This window comes from Nematostella vectensis, chromosome 4 (genome assembly GCF_932526225.1).
Source record: "Nematostella vectensis chromosome 4, jaNemVect1.1, whole genome shotgun sequence".
NCBI lineage: Eukaryota > Metazoa > Cnidaria > Anthozoa > Actiniaria > Edwardsiidae > Nematostella > Nematostella vectensis.
The window spans coordinates 10000231-10027091 of NC_064037.1; the positions used below are offsets into that span (position 1 = coordinate 10000231).

General features: G+C 40.5%; 2 protein-coding genes across 2 annotated transcripts; one reads left to right on the forward strand and one right to left on the reverse strand.

The window, feature by feature from the left end:
* Positions 1 to 1926: 1926 nt before the first annotated feature.
* Positions 1927 to 11342, forward strand: LOC5513724 (protein unc-93 homolog A). The gene is made up of 8 exons (XM_048726510.1): positions 1927 to 2090; positions 5004 to 5229; positions 5596 to 5818; positions 6268 to 6462; positions 6969 to 7155; positions 8094 to 8253; positions 8779 to 9046; positions 9611 to 11342. The coding sequence occupies exons 2-8, from the start codon at positions 5011 to 5013 to the stop codon at positions 9907 to 9909; spliced, it is 1551 nt and encodes a 516-aa protein (XP_048582467.1). The 5' UTR covers positions 1927 to 2090; positions 5004 to 5010; the 3' UTR covers positions 9910 to 11342.
* A 246-nt stretch (positions 11343 to 11588) lies between these two features.
* LOC5499702 (inositol polyphosphate 5-phosphatase K) lies at positions 11589 to 26774 on the reverse strand. The gene is made up of 13 exons (XM_048726511.1): positions 26601 to 26774; positions 24986 to 25096; positions 18640 to 18748; positions 18257 to 18373; positions 17324 to 17431; positions 16644 to 16711; positions 16223 to 16331; positions 15845 to 15957; positions 14853 to 15009; positions 14431 to 14505; positions 14093 to 14161; positions 13603 to 13785; positions 11589 to 12780 (listed from the first exon to the last, which is right to left on the reverse strand). The coding sequence occupies exons 1-13, from the start codon at positions 26609 to 26611 to the stop codon at positions 12700 to 12702; spliced, it is 1311 nt and encodes a 436-aa protein (XP_048582468.1). The 5' UTR covers positions 26612 to 26774; the 3' UTR covers positions 11589 to 12699.
* Between the last annotated feature and the right edge of the window lie 87 nt (positions 26775 to 26861).

Here is a 26861-nt window from a genome sequence, read left to right on the forward strand (position 1 = left end):
TCTGAGTTTTATACAGCCCGTCAAAGTCAAACACAGCTGCACCTAGTCAGCGGTATCCAAGCTTTCCAACAGTGCTTTGCGGTCCCCACTTTTAATCCCTCGTCGTTGTGCTGAAGCAAGCACAAGTTGATGGTTGCTTGTATTTTTCATCAAAAATACAGCTATGAGCATATTAGGAGAGTGTCTCAGGACACCATGAAGTCTATTTGGGCATAATTGAGTGCTTTGCTTATGGATATTTGCAAGCAAAGGTGGATTCATGATGATTTTTTCTTGTTTGGCTTTGCCTGGATGAGAAAATATTTTCTAATGAATCACCACAGCTCTCCTAAATGCTGTCTTTTCTGAAACCAAATTGATTCCAAAATTGCTTACACTGCTATTCTGGGTCTGTATGACCTGGAATTGATTTGCTTGGCTTCGGGGTGAAAAGACTTTGGGGAGAGGAGTGTTGACTGGCCCTCCCCTCGTGAATTTGTCCATGGATCTCCCAGAATTCTTTGCAATACGTAAAGGCATCTTCGTGGTTTTACAAGCCTTCAAGGAGTGGACATTGTGTCTTGAGGCCATGGAAATGTACATGGAGGATCAGAATAAAGGTATCTATTTGTGTCTTGAGCTGTGTTTGCTGATCTCTCTCCCTTGTGTGGTATTTTGAGCGTTTTATTGAGAGGGGTGATTCTGCTTTTCTTTCCTTGTTCGATTTGAAATTTGCCAAGGAACCTGTGCTATTATTTGGCTTAAGAGTAGTTGCCAACACCTTGGTTGGATGCATATCTTCAAGACCATTTATTCCTTAGACTGATGCCTGAGTATCTTCATCTTGTTGTGTTTAGTTTGCATTTATGAATTTTTTGGGTTGTTGGTACTTCCCAAAGCCGGTACAAGCCGGTTGAGGGGTCAATGTGTTTAAGGACAATGTTTCAAATATCAGCCATCTATTCAGAAACAAACAGCTTGAGGGAGCTGTTGGCAATAGTTTTTCAGGGCAATAACCAAAGGATGACAGTGGCGTAGCGAGAATTTTTAACAGGAGTACGCCCAAAGGGACTTTCAAGGCATTTTCTCCTGTATTTTAGATAATGTCTAATACATTAACTGTATTTTTGGCTGCTAAAGGGGGGGGGGGGGAGGGGGCGGGCCCCCTTGGCAACCCCCCTGGCTACGCCCCTTGATGATCCCTGCACAAGTCAACTCATTAGAGTTAGGTAGACATTGTTGCCACCTCATTAGTTCAACGACATTGAATAAAACTCCACATGCGCAACATTAGAAGAAAGTCTCGGAATTTTGTATGATGCCAATAAAAGAACAGATGGTAATGTAGAAGAGGATGGATAGCCTATAATTAACTTCTTATTCCTCTTCTTAACCTGTATTCACCGGTATTCGGTGCTATCGTCGCGGAAAACCCTCTCCGATCGGGCGCCATCTTGTATTCTAAGCCGCGTGATTCCTGGGGGCTTAAAACTCCCGATCACCCGAACGGAGAGGGTTTTCCGCGATGATAACACCGAATACCGCCTGCAAGCAGGCTAAGAAAAGGAATAAGAAGTTAATTATTAAATAACTGATGATGACTATGACTTAAAGTTGATGACAATGTTTGACATCAGGGGCGTAGGCAAGGGGATGGCCCAGGGAGTCCACCCTCCCTTCTAGCAGCCACAAATACAGTAAATGTATGAGACATTATCTAAAACACATGAGACAATGCCTTGAAAAGCCCCCCCCCCCCCCCCCCTTAGCCACCAAAAGAAGGTCGTTTTCCATTGCAGGATCGTCACATACTCTTCTTTCTCCATATGTACCTACGACGGCGTTGACGGCATTACAAATCATTACAGGCGTCCCCCCTCCGTGCTATCCATGCCTGTTGTCAGGATCCCTGTGGATTTTTTACGATTCTCGACACTAGATTGGCATCTTGAAAAGGGGACAGCTCGCTGAATGCAAGCATCTCGGGTTTCGCCGACCAATCCACGCGGGACGCTGCTACAACTCGCCTGCGTTCTAGTTTATTTCCCTTGTGATTTCAACTGCTGCTGGTTTATAATAACACAAAGCGAAGACGTCCCAACCGTGTGCTGGTATGTACACACTTTGGTTGTTAAAGCACGTTTTAACTTTGTACTGGGTGTTCGGAATAGTCCTTCGTGTGAGATTTCAGTCTCATGTTTGTTTGCCACGTTTTCAGACTCGTAGATTTGTACATAGTACGTTTGTGTTTGCAGCGTTTTGTACTTTGTCATGTTTTGTAGTTCCATATTTGTAGATACATTAACAATAACCATTTTGCGGTAATATACATTTATTTAAGTAAATTTCAATTAATCCTTTCTCTGTTTTGTAAATCGATACCATTTATAGGCCGTTCGTAATAGCAACAGACTCTATTGCACTTTGACTCAAACTCTGGCTGAGATTTCTTCCGGCTAAGATATGTCTGTAAAAGCTGAGAAATTGTACGTCTGTGTTAGCTAAATTAGCTTTCTAACATGACTGGGTGAGGTGTTGTTAGTATGACGACCTAGTATTTCGTCTTTAACTGAATTGCTTTTGTATTCCGGTTCCAGTAGAGATTATTTTGGAAATACGTCGAGAAAAACATCGCTTTCGTAGCGTTATGTTTTTTAAATGGGAATAGGTTTATTCTAGGTCGGCCGGAATAAAAATCCGTAGTTTTGCCGCCAGATTGTTGACGGAACTAGCTCCCTGTTTGTTTGATCTATATTTTGCCGAAACTGGCCACTGATCCCACAGTTTTTCACCAGCTACAGCTACATATATAAGTAATAAAATATAAGGGAGTTTCTACCGTTTTTTTATAAACCAATTAAGAATAAGATGTCCTTATTTTACCTAAGAAAACATTTTTACTTGTTTTTTAGTCAAGTTTTTGCGTTGTTTATTTAATCTAAAGGTGACTGAGAGAGCTATCGATTTTCTATGGCAAAGATTGTTCTCGTTGCGAATTATACGCTAATTTTAGCAGTTAAGACTGTTATATTTCTAGGCGAAATCTCATTTCTTTTACACTTTGAAATGAATTTCGCAGAGTCGCTTCAAGTTTTGGTCTGCTTTTGTTTACAATGTCTACTGCTACATCTATAACCTTTCCTATGCTAACTCTGCAATTGCTGGGCACTCTTTTCTTGGGTAAACGTCAGGCTTTTGAAATATTCGCCTTGTTAAGAAAACAGTCAGATGATATAGACTATCAAAACGCAAGCGTAAGCTGGCAAAACATCTTGTCTTACCCCGAGCAAAGTTCGCTTGAATACGCCTAATTTACGCCCCCGTTTCTGCCTCTTGCTAGTTACCAGGCTACGCGCTCGTGCGATTTTGGAATTCCTGCTTCAGTCCCAGACAGATCTATTGTTCCGTGTGCAAACACTCGTCAGACCTGTTTGACAATTCATCGACTAATAGCCAATAGAGAAAAAAATAGTTGACATCTAAAAGGTTTTTCAGTGAAATTTGTCAGATCTCTTAACTTTAAGGTCAACATTGATCATTTAAAAAATATTCCTTAGTGATTTTTTTAGTCAATAATTTAAGAAAAACATAGTTCTCAAATCATATTGTTATCTTTTTATTTACTGTTGGTCCACCTTTCTTTTTTGTTGATATTCAAATCAAATTCAAATGAATAGTTATGATATCGTTGTAAAATTAAAGGCTATTTTCTCCCGCGTCGTTAAATTACAGATTATTTCCTACTGCCTAGCAAGTTGAACGAAACTGTTCTCGGGTCTGCTCATGTCATCTTACACACAGATCCTTCTGTAGATTGGCAATCATGATTTCCGTTCCCTTAAGTCCTGGCGTTGGGCGCAATGTATCAAACGTAAGGGACAGTTCCTCACAAAACATTCGCCTTTTATTGTACGCATCAGCCAAAGCACGTTTTTTAAGACAGGAATTCGGGAATTCACTTGAGCGTAGCGTCTTTGGGGGATTATCTGAAAAGGGGTCAAACCTCTTCTTTATTTATATCAGTAGTGATAGTAAACGTCGAAATGCGTCAGTCCTTGTGACTAAGAACTCGTTATTGTAGCTTCCGCGTGTGTAAACTGAGATGTGATTTTCCGATAGCTTGATGTGACTTGTTTCCGCAAATCGCCTGACTCCAATTAAGAATTTAATTTGTCCGGACACTTACCCTATCCCCACATCTAGTTGGCCGTACAAACCTGATAACAACCCGGTTTTTCTACGAATTGCACAGCTAGAACACCGTAAAAACGGAACCACGAGAGTCCCAACACGTTTAAGTGCCGATCTAACGCTGAGCTTCAAAAGTCACCTTTGATTTTAAAATCGCAACATTAGCCCATGCACTTCGACGACATTTTTGGTTGGTATGTAAAACCAGGGGAAGATTAGGGGGGGCGTGGGGAGGGGGTACAAACACAAAGATATAGTCGTGAGGTTACAACAAGAAAAAATGAGAAGATCAATTTCTTTTCTCTAATGAGGAAATTACAACCGCTACAACTATTCCCCCAGACCCGCCACTGAAATTAAAGTCTATAAAATTAGAAAATATTGAATGGGTCTACCAACAATCGAAATAGAGGTGGTCTAACGCAAATCGAAATCGAAAGGGCGTGTCTGAAATAGTACCGATTCAATCCCGAAATATCATCGCGGTGTCTGAAATGGTACCGATTTAATCCCGAAATATCATCGGTGTATCTGAAATGGTACCGATTCAATCCCGAGATATCATCGGCGTGTCTGAAATAGTTTCGACTCATTCCCGAAATATCACCGGCGTGTCTGAAATAGTTTCGATTCATTCCCAAATATCACCTGTGTCTGAAATAGTTTCGACTCATTCCCGAAATATCACCGGAGTCTCTGAAATAGTACCGGCTCAATCCTGAAATATTATTCGCGTGCCAGAAATAGTGCCTGAAACTCTTTCTCGAAACATTGTAAAAGACAAAATCGAAGAAGAAATGGGGTTCTAATCGATTTCAAATTTTATCCGACAGATCCGAAATGGCACCGACGCAATCCCGAGATAATATTCTCAACGAGAATGGCGACTCGTTGGTTGGCCGAGAGGTTGTCGACAGGAGTCCAAAAGTGGACTCGGACATGGACCCAAGAGCAATGACAGCCAAGCAAAAACGCAAGGAGAAGTTCTCCCTCACACTCAACATTTTCTTTATCAGCTGCGGGTTTTTGTTCCTTTTTACCGCTTTCCAGTCTCTTCAGGTACACACTTACCTGTGGTTTAACCTACTGAAAGATGATCATCACCATCATCATGGGGGGCATTTACACAATTTCATCGTCATATCCATGTCATCATAACCATCATTGACACCACCTTACCAACATCATCATCACCACCACACGATCATCATCATCATCATCATCACCACCATATGATCATCACAACCATCATCATCATCGTGACCATCATTATCACCGCCATACTATCATCATCGTCAGCACCACACCATAATCACCATTAGCACCATACCACCACCATACCATCATCATCATCATCATCATCATCATACCATGCTTATTGTTGTCATTATCATCAACCCTGTTATCCCATCTTAATCCCAACAGAACCTACAGAGCTCACTGAATTCAGATGAAGGTCTTGGCCTGGCATCCCTGTGTGTGATCTATGCGTCCCTCATCATCTCCTGCATGTTCGTCCCGCCCTACATGATAGGGAGGCTTGGTGCCAAGTGGGCCCTTGTGGTATCTATGGTCTCCTATGTACTGTACACTGTCGCTAACTACTACCCTTCCTGGTATACAATGATACCAGCCTCATTCCTTGTTGGTAAGCTCATGGTCTCCTATGTACTGTACACTGTCGCTAACTACTACCCTCCCTGGTACACCATTATACCCGCCTTATTCCTTGTTCGTAAGCTCACGGTCTCATGTACATTGTCGGTAACTACTACTCTTCTTGGCCTTTACCATCTTCTTATAAGATACAACTTTATCCATTGTTTCTTATAGGCTTTTACCATCTCCTTCTAAGGTATGCCCTTCCCCATTGTTTCTTACACGCTTTTACCATCTCCTTCTAAGGTATGCCTTTCCCCATTGTTTCTGACACGCTTTTACATCTCCTTATAAGGTATGCCCTTCCCCATTGTTTCTCATACGTTTTAACCATCTCCATGTAAGGTATGCCCTTCCCAATTGTTTCTCACACGCTTTTGCCATCTCCTTATAAGGTATGCCCTTCCCCATTGTTTCTTACACGCTTGTCCATATAAGGCATGTCTGCGGCGCCTTTGTGGTCCTCCAAGTGCGCGTACCTCACCACCACAGGGATCCGGTACAGCGAACTGAGCAATGAGACTCAAGAGACCGTCGTCACGCGCTATTTCGGGATTTTCTTCCTCATATTCCAGAGCGGACAGATCTGGGGGAACTTGATCTCGTCCATGGTCCTACAGCAGGGAGATGCGGGTAAGCCTGCTTTGGTTTTCAAACAATGGGAATCCTGTGGCGCGAAGAAACGAGGTGCACTGGATCGGCGTGTACGCGTACACTCAAAATTCCACAAATCCGACCTTCGCAAAGCGTTTTCGTGAACCCGAAATGAATAATCTAATGTAGCAATAGGACTTGCTCGTTGTATTTTCCATTTTTCTGCTCAAGGCTTTTAATCTACTACCTTAGGCAAATGTTGTTTCAGAAGTAACGAAAGCTTCTGCTGAAAAAGAAATGGCCACTTTTATGGGATTATTAAAGGGATATATAAGTGTATATGTAGGCCCTCTTATATGTTATGTTGAAGTGACAAAAGTTGGGCTTGTTTTCTGAATTTTGCCATCCTTTCTGTCGTCTTTGAACATGTTTCTAGTTTATATCAAATTTCTTAAAACATATTTTTTTTGTGCAAATGAAATAAAAGTGTGTAACGAGGGATAAACACGGTCTGTTGTTCATTGATAATAGCGTCTATTTTACAGGCGGAGAAAGTTTTCGTGAAAACGCGGCTGAGGTGTGCGGCCCAAACTTTTGTAAGATGCCCGAGGCTGTCGGCAATGCGACTGAGCCGCTGTCCAGGCCCGAGAAGAAGTTCGTTTACACGATGCTCAGCATTTACCTCGCTACTGGTGTAGTGGCTGTACTTCTCATTATATTACTGCTGAAAAAGTGAGGCTCGTTTACCCTTACACCTTTTTTATAATATTTTGCACTATCGCCAGTCATATAGTGGACGAAACTCCATATATGACGAAACTCCATATATAACGGACCTCCATTTAATGGACAACCTTTATATAACGGACCTCCATTTAGTGGACAACCTTAATATAACGGACCTCCATTAAGCGGGGAACCTTTATATAACGGACCTCCATTTAGTGGACAACCTTTATATAACGGACCTCCATTTAGTGGACAACCTTTATATAACGGACCTCCATTTAGTGGACAACCTTTATATAACGGACCTCCATTTAGTGGACAACCTTTATATAACGGACCTCCATTTAGTGGACAACCTTTATATAACGGACCTCCATTTAGTGGACAACCTTTATGTAACGGACCTCCATTTAGTGGACAACCTTTATATAACGGACCTCCATTTAGTGGACAACCTTTATATAACGGACCTCCATTAAGCGGGGAACCTTTATATAACGGACCTCCATTTAGTGGACAACCTTTATATAACGGACCTCCATTAAGCGGGGAACCTTTATATAACGGACCTCCATTTAGTGGACAACCTTTATATAACGGACCTCCATTTAGTGGACAACCTTTATATAACGGACCTCCATTTAGTGGACAACCTTTATGTAACGGACCTCCATTTAGTGGACAACCTTTATATAACGGACCTCCATTTAGTGGACAACCTTTATGTAACGGACCTCCATTAAGTGGGGAACCTTTATATAACGGACCTCCATTTAGTGGACAACCTTTATATAACGGACCTCCATTTAGTGGACAACCTTTATATAACGGACCTCCATTAAGCGGGAAACCTCCATCTGATATAATGCTCTGTTTTGGTTAATGTAACTTGCTCATAACAAATAATTCTTAATCGCATTGCCCCCAACTCTCCTTTGTAGATTGACGGGCAAGATGAGCCGCAAGAAGGACGAGGAGACTGGACTCAACTTGTTGATTGCAACCCTGAAACACTTGAAAGACCCCCGGATGAAACTGATTTTGCCAATCACCTTTTACAGCGGCATTGAGCAGGCTTTCATATTTGGGGACTTCACGGCGGTGAGTTATAAGAGCTAAGCGGTTTAAGGATGCGTGACAAGTTAGGTAGAGTGAGTAGTATTGCGTGACTGGTGTTGCGTGACTTTTGATGTAGTAACTTGGGTGGCGCAGCTAGCAGAGCGTCTTGCTGTATTGCCAGTGGCATGCATTCCTTTGTTCAGGGTTCGATTCCCAGTTCCTACGTGAGTTGAACTCATTTGTTCTTGCTCTTGCTTCAAAAGGTTTTCTCCGTGGTCTCCTCTTTTTTGCCCTTATGACCAGCGTTTTTTGTGTGATATAGTTTAGGCGTTGACCACTGGGTAGCCTGACTAAGTACTTACATGTGCGTGACATGACCCTGACCTACGTTTATTGAATGATATGACCTTGACTTATGTTTATTGTTTGACACAACAATGACTTCACGTTTATTGCGTGACACGTTTCAGGCGTTTGTCACTAGGTCACCTGACTATGTGCGTGACATGACCATGGCCTAAGCTTATTGCATGATATGACTTTCGTTTATTGTGTGGCCCGTTTTAGGCGTTTGTCACGTGCTCTCTCGGTGTGCACCGTGTCGGCTTTGTCATGATTTGTTTCGGCGTGACGGACGCGGCGTTCTCCTTCATCCTGGGTCGCCTGACTAAGTACACTGGCCGTCTACCGATCTTCATTAGCGGCATGCTGGTCCACATGACTGCCATCATCACCATGCTAACCTGGCGCCCAGATGCCCAGCTCATCTGGGTGTATTACGTACTCGCGGCCTTGCAGGGGTTCTGTGACGCGGTCTGGCAGACTCAGATCAACGGTAAAGGCTTGTTCTTACTAGGACGCAAGCGCACGCGTAAGCCCAAACTGAAGCACAAGTGAGAATCGGTCAAGCGCAAGCGCAAGTCAATCAATCAGTTGCGTTCTCTTGCGCTTGCGTTCTTGTGAGAATCGGGAAAGTACGTGCGTTGCGCTTACGTCCAATTGAGAACCAACCTTAGCGAGACTGATATATTAGCAGACTGTTTGCAGACTTCGCCAGACAGACAGTGCCAACTTTGAAGACTTCACCAGACAGACACAACACACTGTGCAGACCTCACCAGACAGACAGTGCCCACTTTGAAGACTTCGCCAGACAGACAGTGCCTACTTTGCAGACTTCGCCAGACAGACAGTGCCCACTTTGCAGACTTCACCAGACAGACAGTTCCCACTTTGCAGACTTCGCCAGACAGACACAAAACACTATGCAGACTTCGCCAGACAGACATTTAGTGCGCACTGAGCAGACCCCACCAGAAAGACTTACTCAGAAAGATATCATGTTTGTCCATAACCTATGACCTCAAATACGCTAACTACACAGTAATTGTTCCCCTAGCTCTGTACGGATGCTACTTTCCTGACAACCAGGAGCCCGCCTTCTCCAACTACCGTCTTTGGGAATCCCTCGGATTCGTGGTGGCGTTTGCCTACGCTTCTTTCATCTGCATCAACGTCAAGCTCTACATACTGCTGGCTGTGCTCCTGCTAGGCATGCTGGGATACTTGATATCGGAGCTCGTCCACCGTCGCATGGATCAAAGCTCATACGAAATGAACAAGGAATCGACAGAAATGGCGGCTGCCAATGCTGCCATCGATGCCGAAGAGCTCCCGGAAAAAACGAAGAACGTTTAAGAGGCATGGTTAGCAGTTCCTTTGACACCCGAGGCTTAGAACAAGGGACCGATTTCACCTCCCTAATAGTTCTTGCGTCTCATCCCAATGGCGTCTCTTTCCTCTCCCCTCGCCCTAGGCCGCAGGTTTCCGAGAATGTCATGAGAATAGGTAGGATCGCGGCGTGTATAGCAATGTTTGGTTGATCTTCATATCCGCACCGAAAGATCAAGGATGCAGCGAGAGCCTACTGCACGATCCTTGTAATTCAATAGCAACCCTAATTTGTAAGTTTTATAGCAACCCTTATTTGGTTTCATCGCTGAATTCGAGGTTTACACGATTAAGCTCCTGTCACCCCCCCCCCCTCCCCTAGAAATACTAGATCTTCCGTGTGTTGATATAAAAAAAACAATCTATCAATTAGAGTAGGCAAGTTTGCATTTCAGATGAGGGCTTTTGATCGAAGAAATGACAAATTAGGGTGTTAGTTTTTTTAATTTAATTTGTCTGTTTTTAGAATGCTATTTTCATTAACTTTACAAGAGGATGGTTTTTAACTACCTAGTAAAACCACGCATTAATATTGTCAGTAGGGAAGGGTAATACTATCTTCTTTCCATAGAGCTATAGCAGAAATGAAAATTTGGAGATGATGCTATAATAATGTATATTTGGTTTAAGGTTAGCTATGTCTTTGATGATGAAAAAATAGAAGATAGGGGATGGGATCAGTAAACGTTATCAGCCACTGCCTTTTCGATAGCAAAAACTACGGAGGAGAGAAGACGTTTTTGCTTACACTAGTGTGAAATCACTCGAATATATGTGAAGCAAGCCGAATAGGAGATAGCATACCACTTTCCTCTTCTTTCGCTAGTGAAAGAGGCTTCGGTCTAACATATCTCCTACGAGCGTGGGTATGATTTTGGCGCGAAAATATTGTACAGTAAATATAAAGGGGATCACTATATAACCAACGAGACGGCTTCAATATGACAAGGGCGGATACAAGAAAAATCTAGGGGGTGGATACAAGGGAAATCGTGGCCGGGCGGGGAAGGGGTGCTTTTGGCATTTATTCTATATCCACTGACACGCTTTACGGCGCCTGCAGCCCCCTTGTTGGCCACACCTTATTGTTTTCGACAATAATAGAAGACAAATTATGAGAAATCTGCCTGAAAATAAAGTACCATGCTTAGTTACCAAACTGAACCGAAACTATCAGAAAACTTTCGTAAATTAGTTGAGGGAAATGGATACATGCTCGGACTTGGTGCCTTAGGTGCGTGTAATCTAGATTTTGTATTTATTTGTTAGGAAACACAGCTCCCAATTCATTGTATTGTAATTATAGAAAATGTCGTCGTTTCAGTAAAAGGCTGCTCGAAATGCAGTAAAATGGTAAGATGGATAAGACATGTTAAGACAATAAAATATTTTAGTGAGAACCACTTCTATGTTCTTTACCCGCCTAGGTCCAGGCTTCTTACCCGGGTGTCTAATTGGACCTCCTGTGGTTAGAGTTTCCCGTTCTGTGGGTGAGATTGTCCCAGGCTTCAAGGTATCTAACGGTTCATCTCCAAAACAGGAAACCCGGAATAATGGCTGGGACTAGGCCTGTGCTTTACACGGCCGGGACAGGTTATCAGTTTTGTCCATTATATAATGGGTATAAGAAATCTCAAATAAGCGAATACATTTTTAATTCGTTTATTTTTCACTCATGTCACCATGATTTCTGTACAGAGACAGGGTTATAGATCTCGTATGAATATTTTACAACTCTGGCATTAATAAGCTCGTACATATCTATTTGAATTTCTCAACACCACAGAAAACTGAGTTACAAACTGAGAATATCGATAACTTAACAAGAGCCTGAAATATTTTATGAAGTCTTAGTGTTTCAACACTTAAGGATTTCAAAGACAATTCGGAAAGTGTGCGATGTTAGTAGACCTCTTTGTTATGCTCCTGTTTGCTCAGGGGACAAGGAACAGATTAAATACTTTCCAAGAGAATGCACAGTTTAATACTACGAAGAAGCTGTTAAATCCTAGCAAAACGAGCCTAGATAATTGCAAGCCCTGTTTAATACCAAACGATGCCAATGATTATATACAGTGATATTTGATAATAATATTATTTTGTTTAAGCTAAAGCTATTTTATTGTGCAGCCACGAGTAGATTAGCACCTGGTGCATCGATCAACATCAAAGCTGGCAGCTGAAGGGTTTTGCGCGGAGAATGTGATAGATTTTCAGCGGGAAACTCATCAAGACAAATTTAACATGTTTGCGTCCTTGCATTCACAGTAACTGAGGAACAAAGTTTTGTGATCTTGTTTTTACATAACAAAACTCCTCCCGGTTCCCAAGTTCACCAGTAATTCAGCCAGTCCTTGCTTTGTCTACTTAAGCTTAATTAATTAATTCTAAAAACTTACAAAATTATTTAGTTATAATCAAATCGTCATTTTTCTCTTACGTATTTCCTTATTCTCTTCAATCTTAAATCATTTTGTGGGACATAATATCTATCGCGAAATACCATGTAATAATCTGTAATAATAATCTATACAGAGGTACGACCTCTAGCTCCGCACTACGTCCATTTCTATATGCGGTATCACTGGGATAAAAACCTACCGTGTAGGTAGTTCCTAATGAAGATTACTTATTCACGCTGTTTTGAGACATTTTACTGACACAAACCTACCCATCCCAACCCCTTTAAAAACCTTCTACTTCCGATGCTAGTTGTAAGCACATTGCCGCTGCCATAGCCCTTCTCAGCTCGTGAGCTCATACGTTTTCCGTGGACTGCTCCGGCTGCTCTACTTGTACATCCACAGGGTCTTTGTCTTCATCGCGAGGCGGGAGAATCTATCCGGGAATAATAACGATCCAGGTTAGACACAGCGTGACCTGCGGCCTCTTTTCGTGATAGCCAATCGCGTGACATCCCCGCCCATGATTGGTTCAATTTTTATGAAGATATTTACATGGGGTGAGAGGGGTTCTCCACCAATAATAATGGGCGGACGCTAGGATACTCGTGCGTATTTAATAGACTATTCCAGCTATAAGCTTGCGGGCGCATTACAATAGAGACATTTAGCACGGCGTTTCGGAAACGTCAAACCTCTGGGTCTCACGTGACAAGACCTTGCGGTCAGGTTTGCAGTCTGCGGTCCGCGTTTTGACCTCACGAGTACCGTCTAGCGGTATGTGATTTACCTCAGCAGTTTTCCTCTCAAATTTTCTATGAGCTCACGTTTGAGACCACGAATTAGTGTTCTTAATCATTCGACTCTTGAAATAATCATTTCATTGACAATTTGCACAATTACTAATACTTTTGGCTCGGTTGAAGTCGAGCACATGTTTTTAATTTTTTCCGCCAAATGCCACATTTCCCGACAAATGTACTAAATTACGTTTTCACCAGTACGTCAAACCGCAAACCGGTAACGGCTAACCGCGGTTTGCCGTTTGCGGTTAATTCCGAAAATGCGATGCTAAATGTCTCTTATATAGAAACCTACCTCAACTACCTTTTTAAGGTTGCACCAAACGAAACGCGCGTTGCAAGACGGTATTTGAGGTAGGTTTCCATGTCGAGTGCGCGCTGGAATGGCATATTTCGCTAATGTAAGAGATATCTCATCTGTGTGCGATAGTTACGGATTGACGGACTGTACTCACCTCGAATGCCTCGCTGACGGAGATGATTGCCTCCATCTTGTAACTATAGTACGCCATCACGTAGTGCCCAGGCTCCTCGGGCAGACAGTCGAAAAGCACCGCACAGCCATTCTCACCGTACTCGTCCCCATCCCCCACGGCCCACTCGTACATCTCGTAATCCCATATGTGGTGGAAACCAACCTGCAACGCAACGAGGTTAGCCAATCAGGAATGAGCTTCAATCCGATCAGCCAATGAGGTACAAGTTTCAAAACTGACAAGCCAATCATGGACGTTATGATAAAAAAGCGAATCAGGTACGAGTTACGACACAATCAGCCAATCAATCAGGTACGAGTCATAATACAGTCAGCCAATCAGGTACAATCTTCGATACAATCAGCAAATCAGGTATGAGTTACGATACAATCAGATAGTGAAGAACGGTGTAAAGAACGCCTCGAACGTTATCTTTTTATTAATAAAACTTTTTCCTGATGAAACTCACTCTGTAAAGTCCTATCCAGTCCCAGCTATACGTCTTGTAGTTGCTGACGACGTACACACAGAGACCATCCTGCAAAACAGAGAGACATAATAAAGAGGGGAAGACATAAAAAAAAGCCATTTTTAAATGGGTTAAGTAAACTAGAATGTCTATGCTTTTGTTTTCTTTTGGCGTTCTATAAATATTTTTTAGTCTTTTGTTTTCATCACCATTTTTTATTCTGTTTTATGGTATACCTTATTATCATGAAAATTTTTCTCGCATCCCCTTCTCTTTACATCAACACTCTGTTTGTCACCCTTTGTCTGAAGAATGGGTATTCCGTCTGTTTCACTCACCTCGTTCCCATACCACGGCATACTCATCAAATCCATCTTCCAGTCGATAGGATCCTCAACTTTCAGCGCAGAATCCTAAAAAAAAAATTAAATATCTATATTTAAATGGAACTACTGATCGAAAGCTTACTTGCAAAATGTTAATATATATAGCTTGTGACACCTAAGTGTGGACACAGACCTCTGGCTTAACGTCCTTATATGAGAACAAAGGTATTCGCAGTCCCTAATGCAGCGAGCTAGGGTTTTTTTTATCCCAAGTAGACCTAACCTGGGTTTCGAGCCATGGTCCTCTTTGTATAGACTAATATTTACAGCATTGCTCGTGATCCTTAGCTATCACGGGTGTGATTGATGAACCAACACTATACATCTGAAGTAACTACATAACTCCTATAACTTAGTCTCTGACAATCTATTACCGGTAGGTCGAGACTGAGCAATGCGCTGACTGGCCGATGGTCGCTTGTCATGTATTGGTCATGTGATTTGTAGGTAATGAGTTGTGCTGTGTCAGCTTTTTCTGGTTTTTCTCTCCACAATACTCGATCTGTCCATGCTGGTTTGCGATACTTGCCGCTATCAACAGAAAAAAAAAACACATAAAATTTTGTTTTCTAAGCCTAATAAAGTAAAAAATAAATAATTCATAAATACAAATGTGCTACTTGAAGAAAAATACAGAAAAAACATGCTATAAGGACAACTACATTACATCAAGGCAACATGTATTAAGGGCAGTGTAAAAAGTCCAGCCTACTATAAGGACAACTGTTTGTCCTTGCATGTACAAGAATTGTATCTATGTCCCCCCCCCCCCTTGTGTGAAACATGGCTACCCACCTACATTTATCTGTATCCTAAAGGGTTGAACTAGGTTTGTATCTAAGTACCCAAGTACCCCCTCCCCACCCCTCTCTGTGGAGCATGGCTACCCACCTCTCTGTATCCTAGAGGCTTGTACTAGGTTTGTATCTAAGTACCCCCCCCACCCCTCTCCGTGGAGCATGGCTACCCAGCTCTCTGTATCCTAGAGGCTTGTACTAGGTTTGTATATAAGTACCCCTCCCCACCCCTCTCCGTGGAGCATGGCTACCAAGCTCTCTGTATCCTAGAAGCTTGTACTAGGTTTGTATCTAAGTACCCCCTCCCCACCCCTCTCCGTCGAGCATGGCTACCCGCCTCTCTGTATCCTAGAGGCTTGTACTAGGTTTGTATCTAAGTACCCCCCTCCCCACCCCTCTCCGTGGAGCATGGCTACCCGCCTCTCTGTATCCTAGAGGCTTGTACTAGGTTTGTATCTAAGTACCCCCTTCCCACCCACCTCGGTGGAGCATGGCTACCCAGCTCTCTGTACCCTAGAGGCTTGTACTAGGTTTGTATAAAGGCATTCCCTCCCTCCTAGACTACCCACCTTTCTGTATCCCAGTCACTTGAACCAGGGTTGTACTTGTATGTTGGTTTGAAGACTAACGGGCCTTCCTTGAAGTCGATGAACGAGAGTTTTGCATCTTTGCTTTGTAATAACTACCAAAACATAAAAAATGTATTGTTATATCAGAAATAAAAAACCCGGATTTTCAAAGGCTGTGACATTACAGTGCAACATTCCTATTTAAAAGGGTCATGGCTTATTATGCTGTAAATGGTGTAGTGTCTTGTTCCTATAGTTATGGTAGCTATGGTGTAGTGTCTAATTATGGTTGCTATGGTGTACTGTCAATTATAGTTGCTATGGTGATGTGTCTAGTTATGGTTATTATGGGCTAATAAGTGTTGAGTACATACATACCTGGTCGTGTTGCCATAGTGATGCATATTCCTGCCTGCTACAGGCTCCCTTGATGTTTTCAATCGATTCATTTATTCTAAAGTTAAAGTCCCCTGACCAAAAAATGTAACTAAAAGAGAAAAAAAGTAGGATAGTTTGCAAGTTCATGAAATAACATAACAACAACTAGGTATGGAGAACTATTGCAGGTAAAGTATAATGCCTAAGGCAAATGCAGTTCTTTTCATGCGACATTCCAATGCAAATGGACACAAACCAACCAAGCCTATTGTTTCATGTTACTTCACATGTATTTGCATTTGGAAAAGTACAGGAAATAAAAGTGTATGTCCAAGGCCTCAGAGTTTTAGGTAACTCTTTCTATGGAAATTTTCTTGCAAGGCAACCATTATTCTATGAACAAATAACTACTTGCACTTACTCATGTTCAATGGCTTGGGCTGGAGTGCAGTTTGAGAAAGCTAGATAATCAACAACAGTTTGATATTCCTGAAAAAAAATACAACAATTAGCTTTTAATTTGTGCATTTTTGCCATATGCCACATGGCAAAAACCATGTGGCAAGAACCAGTGGCATGAAAGCATGGATGAGCTGGAGGTTAAGCCCGGCGCACACGTTGAGGAAAATTTCATGAGTGCATTTTGCTCAATGCGAGGCCAGAAAATCACAGTTAAGCAGCTGAGAATTTTGCCTCAGTTGCTCGTGTGACGTAATTTTGTTTGATTGTCATCCGCACACTGTGGGTTTTTGGCCTCGCGAGGCAGTGAGCAAAGTGCATGCATGAAATTTTCCTCAATGTGTGTTCCCGCTTTTAGCCTTTAACCACCACCATTCAAAGTCTGAATCTTTAGTTTTTGTTTTCAAATGAAACAATATTTTATAAATCTCTAAGAGCTTAGCTCCAGGTTAAAGCATGGGCCATCAACACTCTTTATTTACTTAATCCATTCACTCCTATAAAGCCCTGTTAACCTGGTTTCGTGTTAAGGCAACACAAAAAAACAGGATTGCATTTTGAGAGCTTTCTTCTGTTGGGGAGAGGGCTTGGGGTGGAAGACATGGGGAATTCTTGTTAAATAATTTCAAAGGTATACCTTACCGAGTTTCTGTATTCTGTGTACTCAGCATGTGCTGCGAAATGACTATTGATGAAACAGAAAGATTGGTCATAAAGAGTAAACCGCAGTGACACTGCTCCCTTGGTGCCCTGAAAGAAAACGCAAAGAAAAAGAAACTTTTAACTTTAGACAGAAGTCATGACAGAAAAACAAGACGTGATGCTTCAAATAAGCCCATTTCACATCGAATAAGAATTTATCTGAGTTCTTAGAAACTTATAGCAAACAAAATATCAAGTGTAACTTTTTTTTAATTGATGCAGCTTTTCGTAAAGTGTCATTATAATTTGAGCTTTTCGTCCCTGAGCTGATACACAGGGCGGTGATGATCAAGTAAAAATTATCTTTAAAAGCCTAAATCTGGTTATGTGCAGTTCGGCCTCACGTTATTTGCGCTTTAAAAATTAGTCTGTAATACAAGAAACCTATAGCCACTGAGAAAATTGTGTCTCTTCTCTCTATCTGGGATTAAGTGTTTTCCAGGTTTTTCCGTCATGTCTAGACAGAACCATAAAGTTAAAGTGGCTTTCTAATCCCCCCTAATAGGTCACAAGATCCATCTAAAACATTTTCAATCCATATACACACTGAAAATTAATAATTTTCTTAACCACCGACAAAGGTGTCTACCAAAATTTAATTGACATTCACTAGTTAACCACATATCTCAACTCAATTAATGAGCAGGGCTGGGTTGGGACCCCCTGTCTATGCTTGGCTAAAGCATATTAATCATTGCACACAGGCTAATCTAGGGGAGAGGGAAAAAGAAACATGTATAAAGAAATATAAGGAGATCCATGAAGGAAAAAATAAATCTAGCCCCCTTTTGATGTAACACCTGGGAACAAACATGCTTTTACTGTAAGCCTCCTTAATGAGGAGGAGGAGGATAAAGAAAGAAGAACACTCACCAAAAGACCAAGGAAAGCAGTCTTGCAAAATGCCTGCCTGATCTCTCGTACGTGTGGCAGGTGACGAAGATGGACAGAAACTAGATGAACCATACCAAGCATTCGTATAGATCGAAGCTAAAACACAACTCTGTCTCAGTCAGTTATAATATAAAAAAATATTATAATTATACAAAACCTAACTTTTAGAACTACAAAACCAGGCTGGCCTTCAGCCCCCCCCCCCCCCTTCCAGGCTGAAATTCATCATATGTTTTCAGGCCCAATTGGATCCATGGTATCCATGACTTTGCAAGGGCCTCGCCTTTTGATTATCAATTATCACTAACATATATAAATCTCCCCCATGTTTCCCAGCAAATTCTTTGTCACAAAGAGCCCACCTTGACAAGCCCATATGCCCCAAGGTATGCTTGCAGCAACTTCACCCAAGAGTTCTCTTTGATGTATTCTATCAGTAGGGACTGTGGTTTGGCATCAACCTCTTGTAGACTACACAATTAAAATCACAAGAATATGTGAGCAAAGACAGGCATGGATAGAATGAGAGGCAGTTGTTGTATTGCTTGTGAAAGTGACCTGTCAATAATTTTAGGCACAGGTTCAGGTATCACTTCCTAGCAGTTTTTGTTTCAAATCGATCAATTGATTTAAGAAAAAAACAGCTACATGTAGAGACATTGAGGCAAACTTGAAAAGGGAAGGACTGCTAACAAAGACATTAAGATAACAATGGCAATTTCTAATTGTAATTACATGGCCTCTGACAGGATGCGGAAAAAATCTTTATATTTTGTAGAAATGCTGGGACAAACTTTGCGGACGATAATCAAAATTTCACAAAATTTTTTGGGGGTCTGGTGGGGTGGGGTGGGTGTTTTTTGGGGGGAGGGTGGGGTAAATTAAGCATCATTATCTGACCATTTTTTAATTTACTTATAATACACCAATAATATTGAAATTCCATTGCTTTTTAATCAATCTATATGGTCTCCAATAAAGTCTACATTACAATATTGTAATAAATTCGAGATATTACGGCAAAAATGAAGAGTTAGCTATTAAGTACCACAGAACAGCATATCTAATAATTACCCATCTACAAATGTTGGACTTACAAATTGACAACGACCAGATATAAAAACAACTTTTTCCTCATTTATTAGTGTTTTCAACTAAAACAATTATCAGTAGTGAAAGAATGTATAGTTTTAAGGTATGTTTAGCTTCTATTTTCTCTTTAATTCTTTCAAAAGACCAAATTATAGTGCAAATTGACACAAAGAATATTCCAACTTCGGTTGCGTTAAATATTCCCATGAAAATTATAAGGAAATGATAATCAACAGAAATCGACAGAAACAGAAGCATGGCTAGAAACCAGTCTACGTCAGCTCATACTTGTAATGCCTGGTAGATTTTGTAGCTTATGAATTGAAAACACGTGAAATCATGATATAAGTATAAAAACAACTGCTTTTTTTCCCATTTCTGTGCGTTTTGAACTCAGGCTTCTTTTTTTTAACAGATTTTAATCTTGATATTAAGGAGAGACCGAAATTTGACATTGATAAGGATCTTGCTGTTAATCAATCAGATTGAATAAAGGCATATACTGTATGTGCTTAAGATCCTAAAAAACTCATAGGAGAGTGTGTTCTATAAATACTTAGACAATAATGGGATTTCCCATTCTATGCTATGTAGCTTATGTCTGTTTGTCACTATTTCTAGAATATCCTCTCCATTGTTTAGGAGCACCAAATCTCTGTTATATTACACCTTACCCTACAGCCACTGACGTCAAACACATCCCTGTTATATATTACTTTTTACCCTACAGCCACTGACGTCAAACACATCCCTTTTATATATTACTTTTTACCCTACAGCCACTGACGTCAAACACATCCCTGTTATATATTACTTTTTACCCTACAGCCACTGACGTCAAACACATCCCTGTTATATATTACTTTTTACCCTACAGCCACTGACGTCAAACACATCCCTGTTATGTATTACTTTTTACCCTACAGCCACTGACGTCAAACACATCCCTGTTATATATTACTTGTTGCCCTACAGCCACTGACGTCAAACACATCCCTGTTATATATTACTTTTTACCCTACAGCCACTGACGTCAAACAAATCCCTGTTATATATTACTTTTTACCCTACAGCAACTGACGTCAAACACATCCCTGTTATATATTACTTTTTACCCTACAGCCACTGACGTCAAACACATCCCTGTTATATATTACTTTTTACCCTACAGCCACTGACGTCAAACACATCCCTGTTATATATTACTTTTTACCCTACAGCCACTGACGTCAAACACATCCCTTTTATATATTACTTTTTACCCTACAGCCACTGACGTCAAACACATCCCTTTTATATATTACTTTTTACCCTACAGCCACTGACGTCAAACACATCCCTGTTATATATTACTTTTTACCCTACAGCCACTGACGTCAAACAAATCCCTGTTATATATTACTTTTTACCCTACAGCCACTGACGTCAAACACATCCCTGTTATATATTACTTTTTACCCTACAGCCACTGACGTCAAACAAATCCCTGTTATATATTACTTTTTACCCTACAGCCACTGACGTCAAACACATCCCTGTTATATATTACTTCTTACCCTTCAGCCACTGACGTCAAACAAATCCCTGTTATATATTACTTTTTACCCTACAGCCACTGACGTCAAACACATCCCTGTTATATATTACTTTTTACCCTACAGCCACTGACGTCAAACACATCCCTGTTATATATTACTTTTTACCCTACAGCCACTGACGTCAAACAAATCCCTGTTATATATTACTTTTTACCCTACAGCCACTGACGTCAAACACATCCCTGTTATATATTACTTTTTACCCTACAGCCACTGACGTCAAACAAATCCCTGTTATATATTACTTTTTACCCTACAGCCACTGACGTCAAACACATCCCTGTTATATATTACTTTTTACCCTACAGCAACTGACGTCAAACACATCCCTGTTATATATTACTTTTTACCCTACAGCCACTGACGTCAAACACATCCCTGTTATATATTACTTTTTACCCTACAGCCACTGACGTCAAACACATCCCTGTTATATATTACTTTTTACCCTACAGCCACTGACGTCACATCCCTGTTATATATTACTTTTTACCCTACAGCCACTGACGTCAAACAAATCCTTGTTATATATTACTTTTTACCCTACAGCCACTGACGTCAAACACATCCCTGTTATATATTACTTTTTACCCTACAGCCACTGACGTCAAACACATCCCTGTTATATATTACTTTTTACCCTACAGCCACTGACGTCAAACACATCCCTGTTATATATTACTTTTTACCCTACAGCCACTGACGTCAAACACATCCCTGTTATATATTACTTTTTACCCTACAGCCACTGACGTCACATCCCTGTTATATATTACTTTTTACCCTACAGCCACTGACGTCAAACACATCCCTGTTATATATTACTTGTTGCCCTACAGCCACTGACGTCAAACACATCCCTGTTATATATTACTTTTTACCCTACAGCCACTGACGTCAAACAAATCCCTGTTATATATTACTTTTTACCCTACAGCCACTGACGTCAAACAAATCCCTGTTATATATTACTTTTTACCCTACAGCCACTGACGTCAAACACATCCCTGTTATATATTACTTTTTACCCTACAGCCACTGACGTCAAACACATCCCTGTTATATATTACTTTTTACCCTACAGCCACTGACGTCAAACACATCCCTGTTATATATTACTTTTTACCCTACAGCCACTGACGTCAAACAAATCCCTGTTATATATTACTTTTTACCCTACAGCCACTGACGTCAAACACATCCCTGTTATATATTACTTTTTGCCCTACAGCCACTGACGTCAAACACATCCCTGTTATATATTACTTTTTACCCTACAGCCACTGACGTCAAACACATCCCTGTTATATATTACTTCTTATTCTACAGCCACTGACGTCAAACACATCCCTGTTATATATTACTTTATACCCTACAGCCACTGACGTCAAACACATCCCTGTTATATATTACTTTTTACCCTACAGCCACTGACGTCAAACACACCCCTGTTATATATTACTTCTTGCCCTTCAGCCACTGACGTCAAACACATCCCTGTTATATATTACTTCTTACCCTTCAGCCACTGACGTCAAACACATCCCTGTTATATATTACTTTTTACCCTACAGCCACTGACGTCAAACACATCCCTGTTATATATTACTTCTTATTCTACAGCCACTGACGTCAAACACATCCCTGTTATATATTACTTTTTACCCTACAGCCACTGACGTCAAACACATCCCTGTTATATATTACTTCTTATTCTACAGCCACTGACGTCAAACACATCCCTGTTATATATTACTTTTTACCCTACAGCCACTGACGTCAAACACATCCCTGTTATATATTACTTCTTACCTTACAGCCACTGACGTCAAACACATCCCTGTTATATATTACTTGTTGCCCTACAGCCACTGACGTCAAACACATCCCTGTTATATATTACTTTTTACCCTACAGCCACTGACGTCAAACACATCCCTGTTATATATTACTTTTTACCCTACAGCCACTGACGTCAAACACATCCCTGTTATATATTACTTTTTACCCTTCAGCCACTGACGTCAAACACATCCCTGTTATATATTACTTTTTACCCTACAGCCACTGACGTCAAACAAATCCCTGTTATATATTACTTTTTACCCTACAGCCACTGACGTCAAACACATCCCTGTTATATATTACTTTTTGCCCTACAGCCACTGACGTCAAACACATCCCTGTTATATATTACTTTTTACCCTACAGCCACTGACGTCAAACACATCCCTGTTATATATTACTTCTTATTCTACAGCCACTGACGTCAAACACATCCCTGTTATATATTACTTTATACCCTACAGCCACTGACGTCAAACACATCCCTGTTATATATTACTTTTTACCCTACAGCCACTGACGTCAAACACATCCCTGTTATATATTACTTGTTGCCCTACAGCCACTGACGTCAAACACATCCCTGTTATATATTACTTTTTACCCTACAGCCACTGACGTCAAACACATCCCTGTTATATATTACTTTTTACCCTACAGCCACTGACGTCAAACACACCCCTGTTATATATTACTTCTTGCCCTTCAGCCACTGACGTCAAACACATCCCTGTTATATATTACTTTTTGCCCTACAGCCACTGACGTCAAACACATCCCTGTTATATATTACTTGTTGCCCTACAGCCACTGACGTCAAACACATCCCTGTTATATATTACTTTTTACCCTACAGCCACTGACGTCAAACACATCCCTGTTATATATTACTTTTTACCCTACAGCCACTGACGTCAAACACACCCCTGTTATTTATTACTTCTTGCCCTTCAGCCACTGACGTCAAACACATCCCTGTTATATATTACTTTTTGCCCTACAGCCACTGACGTCAAACACATCCCTGTTATATATTACTTTTTACCCTACAGCCACTGACGTCAAACACATCCCTGTTATATATTACTTTTTACCCTACAGCCACTGACGTCAAACACACCCCTGTTATATATTACTTTTTACCCTACAGCCACTGACGTCAAACACATCCCTGTTATATATTACTTGTTGCCCTACAGCAACTGACGTCAAACACACCCCTGTTATATATTACTTCTTACCTTACAGCCACTGACGTCAAACACATCCCTGTTATATATTACTTTTTACCCTACAGCCACTGACGTCAAACACATCCCTGTTATATATTACTTCTTACCTTACAGCCACTGACGTCAAACACATCCCTGTTATATATTACTTGTTGCCCTACAGCCACTGACGTCAAACACATCCCTGTTATATATTACTTTTTACCCTACAGCCACTGACGTCAAACACATCCCTGTTATATATTACTTTTTACCCTACAGCCACTGACGTCAAACACACCCCTGTTATATATTACTTCTTGCCCTTCAGCCACTGACGTCAAACACATCCCTGTTATATATTACTTTTTACCCTACAGCCACTGACGTCAAACACATCCCTGTTATATATTACTTTTTACCCTTCAGCCACTGACGTCAAACACATCCCTGTTATATATTACTTTTTACCCTACAGCCACTGACGTCAAACACATCCCTGTTATATATTACTTTTTACCCTACAGCCACTGACGTCAAACACATCCCAGTTATATATTACACCTTACCCTACAGCCACTGACGTCAAACACATCCCTGTTATATATTACTTTTTACCCTACAGCCACTGACGTCAAACACATCCCTGTTATATATTACACCTTACCCTACAGCCACTGACGTCAAACACATCCCTGTTATATATTACTTTTTACCCTACAGCCACTGACGTCAAACACATCCCTGTTATATATTACTTTTTACCCTACAGCCACTGACGTCAAACAAATCCCTGTTATATATTACTTTTTACCCTACAGCCACTGACGTCAAACACATCCCTGTTATATATTACTTTTTACCCTACAGCCACTGACGTCAAACACATCCCTGTTATATATTACTTTTTACCCTACAGCCACTGACGTCAAACACATCCCTGTTATATATTTACTTCTTACCCTACAGCCACTATATCTGGAACGTCTTCTTCATTGTTCAGGTGTAGCAAATCCCTTAAATCTTCATCTGGGGGGCTGGTGGTTTTAATATTCCATGTACAGACGTGAACCCTGAGGATGAATAACCCAGTAGGATACTTAGCTATAAACATGACAGGAGCAAGGAGTGACGCCTAGCATAGCCCAAAAATTTATATGTCGATCGATCACTCCTTTGTTATTGCTTATCATCAAAAATACAACAATACAAGTCTGATATGATATTAACAATATTTGATTGAAAATATATAGGTTACTTGCTTGAATTAGCCGATGAAAATGGATGCTTTTTGTGACTCGCCACCCTTTAAAAAACATTTTTTTTAAAACTCAGAATAAAACTGAATTTCCTATGTATCAATTCCACATTAATGCGGCTGCAAATTATTGTGACTTAAATAATGTTTTAATGATTCTTCTGCCTAACTTCTACAGAAAATCAACATGAGCCTTAAGGAAAGATTAAATATCGTATTCTATATACATAACTCTTTGCATCAATTTACTGTACTTTTTAATGATTATATGTTTAAGATATCAACCTTAAAACAAAACATCAATGAAGTGGTCCCTAAATAGAAGATTGTTTGGCTAAGCATACATTATTAAATTAGAAAAATAATAAACAAGGAAATTATACTTGTTACATGAAACCATTGGTAATATAAATATGAAAAAGGTGTCTTTTCTTGTTTCCCCCATACCAATTTTTTTTTTAATTCAAAATGTTTTGTCACTGTTTGGGAAGAAAACTGAAATAAAATTAATAATAAATCACATTATTGGAGCATTGCGATAACAGTTTATGAAAAAGGCATTAAAAAAACTTGTAAACTGAAACATCTTGTGCCAAAAATGATAGCATCTCACAGTCAAGGGGTTAGCATAAAGACAGCTGGAAATTGTTTTGTGCTTAGTATAATACAAAAGATGATGCTCATTTTGCGTAGAATGAATATTATTCAATAACAAGTAACTCTCCTTAAATCATTTGATAACTCTAAAGCCAAAAAAAGATAGATATCCAAAGTCTTCACCTGGATGATTCTAATAAGTAAAAAGCTCTAGCGATTTCATAAGTTATAATCAAACGCGACTTCTTGCTTATGCTACATCTAACAAAGTTTTGTTTTGAAAACAAAAAGAAGGAAAGCAGCTGAGTGTGCCTTCTTAAATGGATGGGACTAAAAAAGGGCAAAACGAAAAGCAGTTAGCGGTTCGATAATCTCTTTACACAAATGAGAGCTAAAGCACTGACGCAAAGCGCTCTTTTAGATGTATGACAGAAAAGATTTCCATTTTAAAGATTTGACGCATCTACATTCGGTTCAAAATTTGTTGCTTCAGAAGTAGCATCAAGCGGCAAAGCACGCAAAATAATGCACCCAAAATCCTAGTAAAGACGAACAGCTATACAAGCTTAATTTCTTAAATGCAAAGCCTGAACAATAAAACTAATACATATCGATTCAATCTAAATAACATGCAACCTAGTAATTTTATAAGAAATTTCTATCATCGACCGTCCATTTTTTGTAGAGCTGTCTTTCGGTTTCTTTGCACGTAAGCGCCTTACCTCAAAGCCATGGCTATAGAACCTTTGAGTATACTACAACCAGGTACTTATATATCCAATGAGTCTTTCCTTGTGTGAATTATCAAGGATTTCGACGTAGAATGGCGTCTTTTGGCAGCGGACACTTGCAAACACTTCGACCGAACATCTGCTGCTGTGATGTGATACCGCTGACATCCAGTGCAGACGTCACAGGTAGAGGCTGTCTGGCTCGAAAAATACTGACTTTTTTTTTTCAGGGACCGCGAAGAGGGAGAAGCT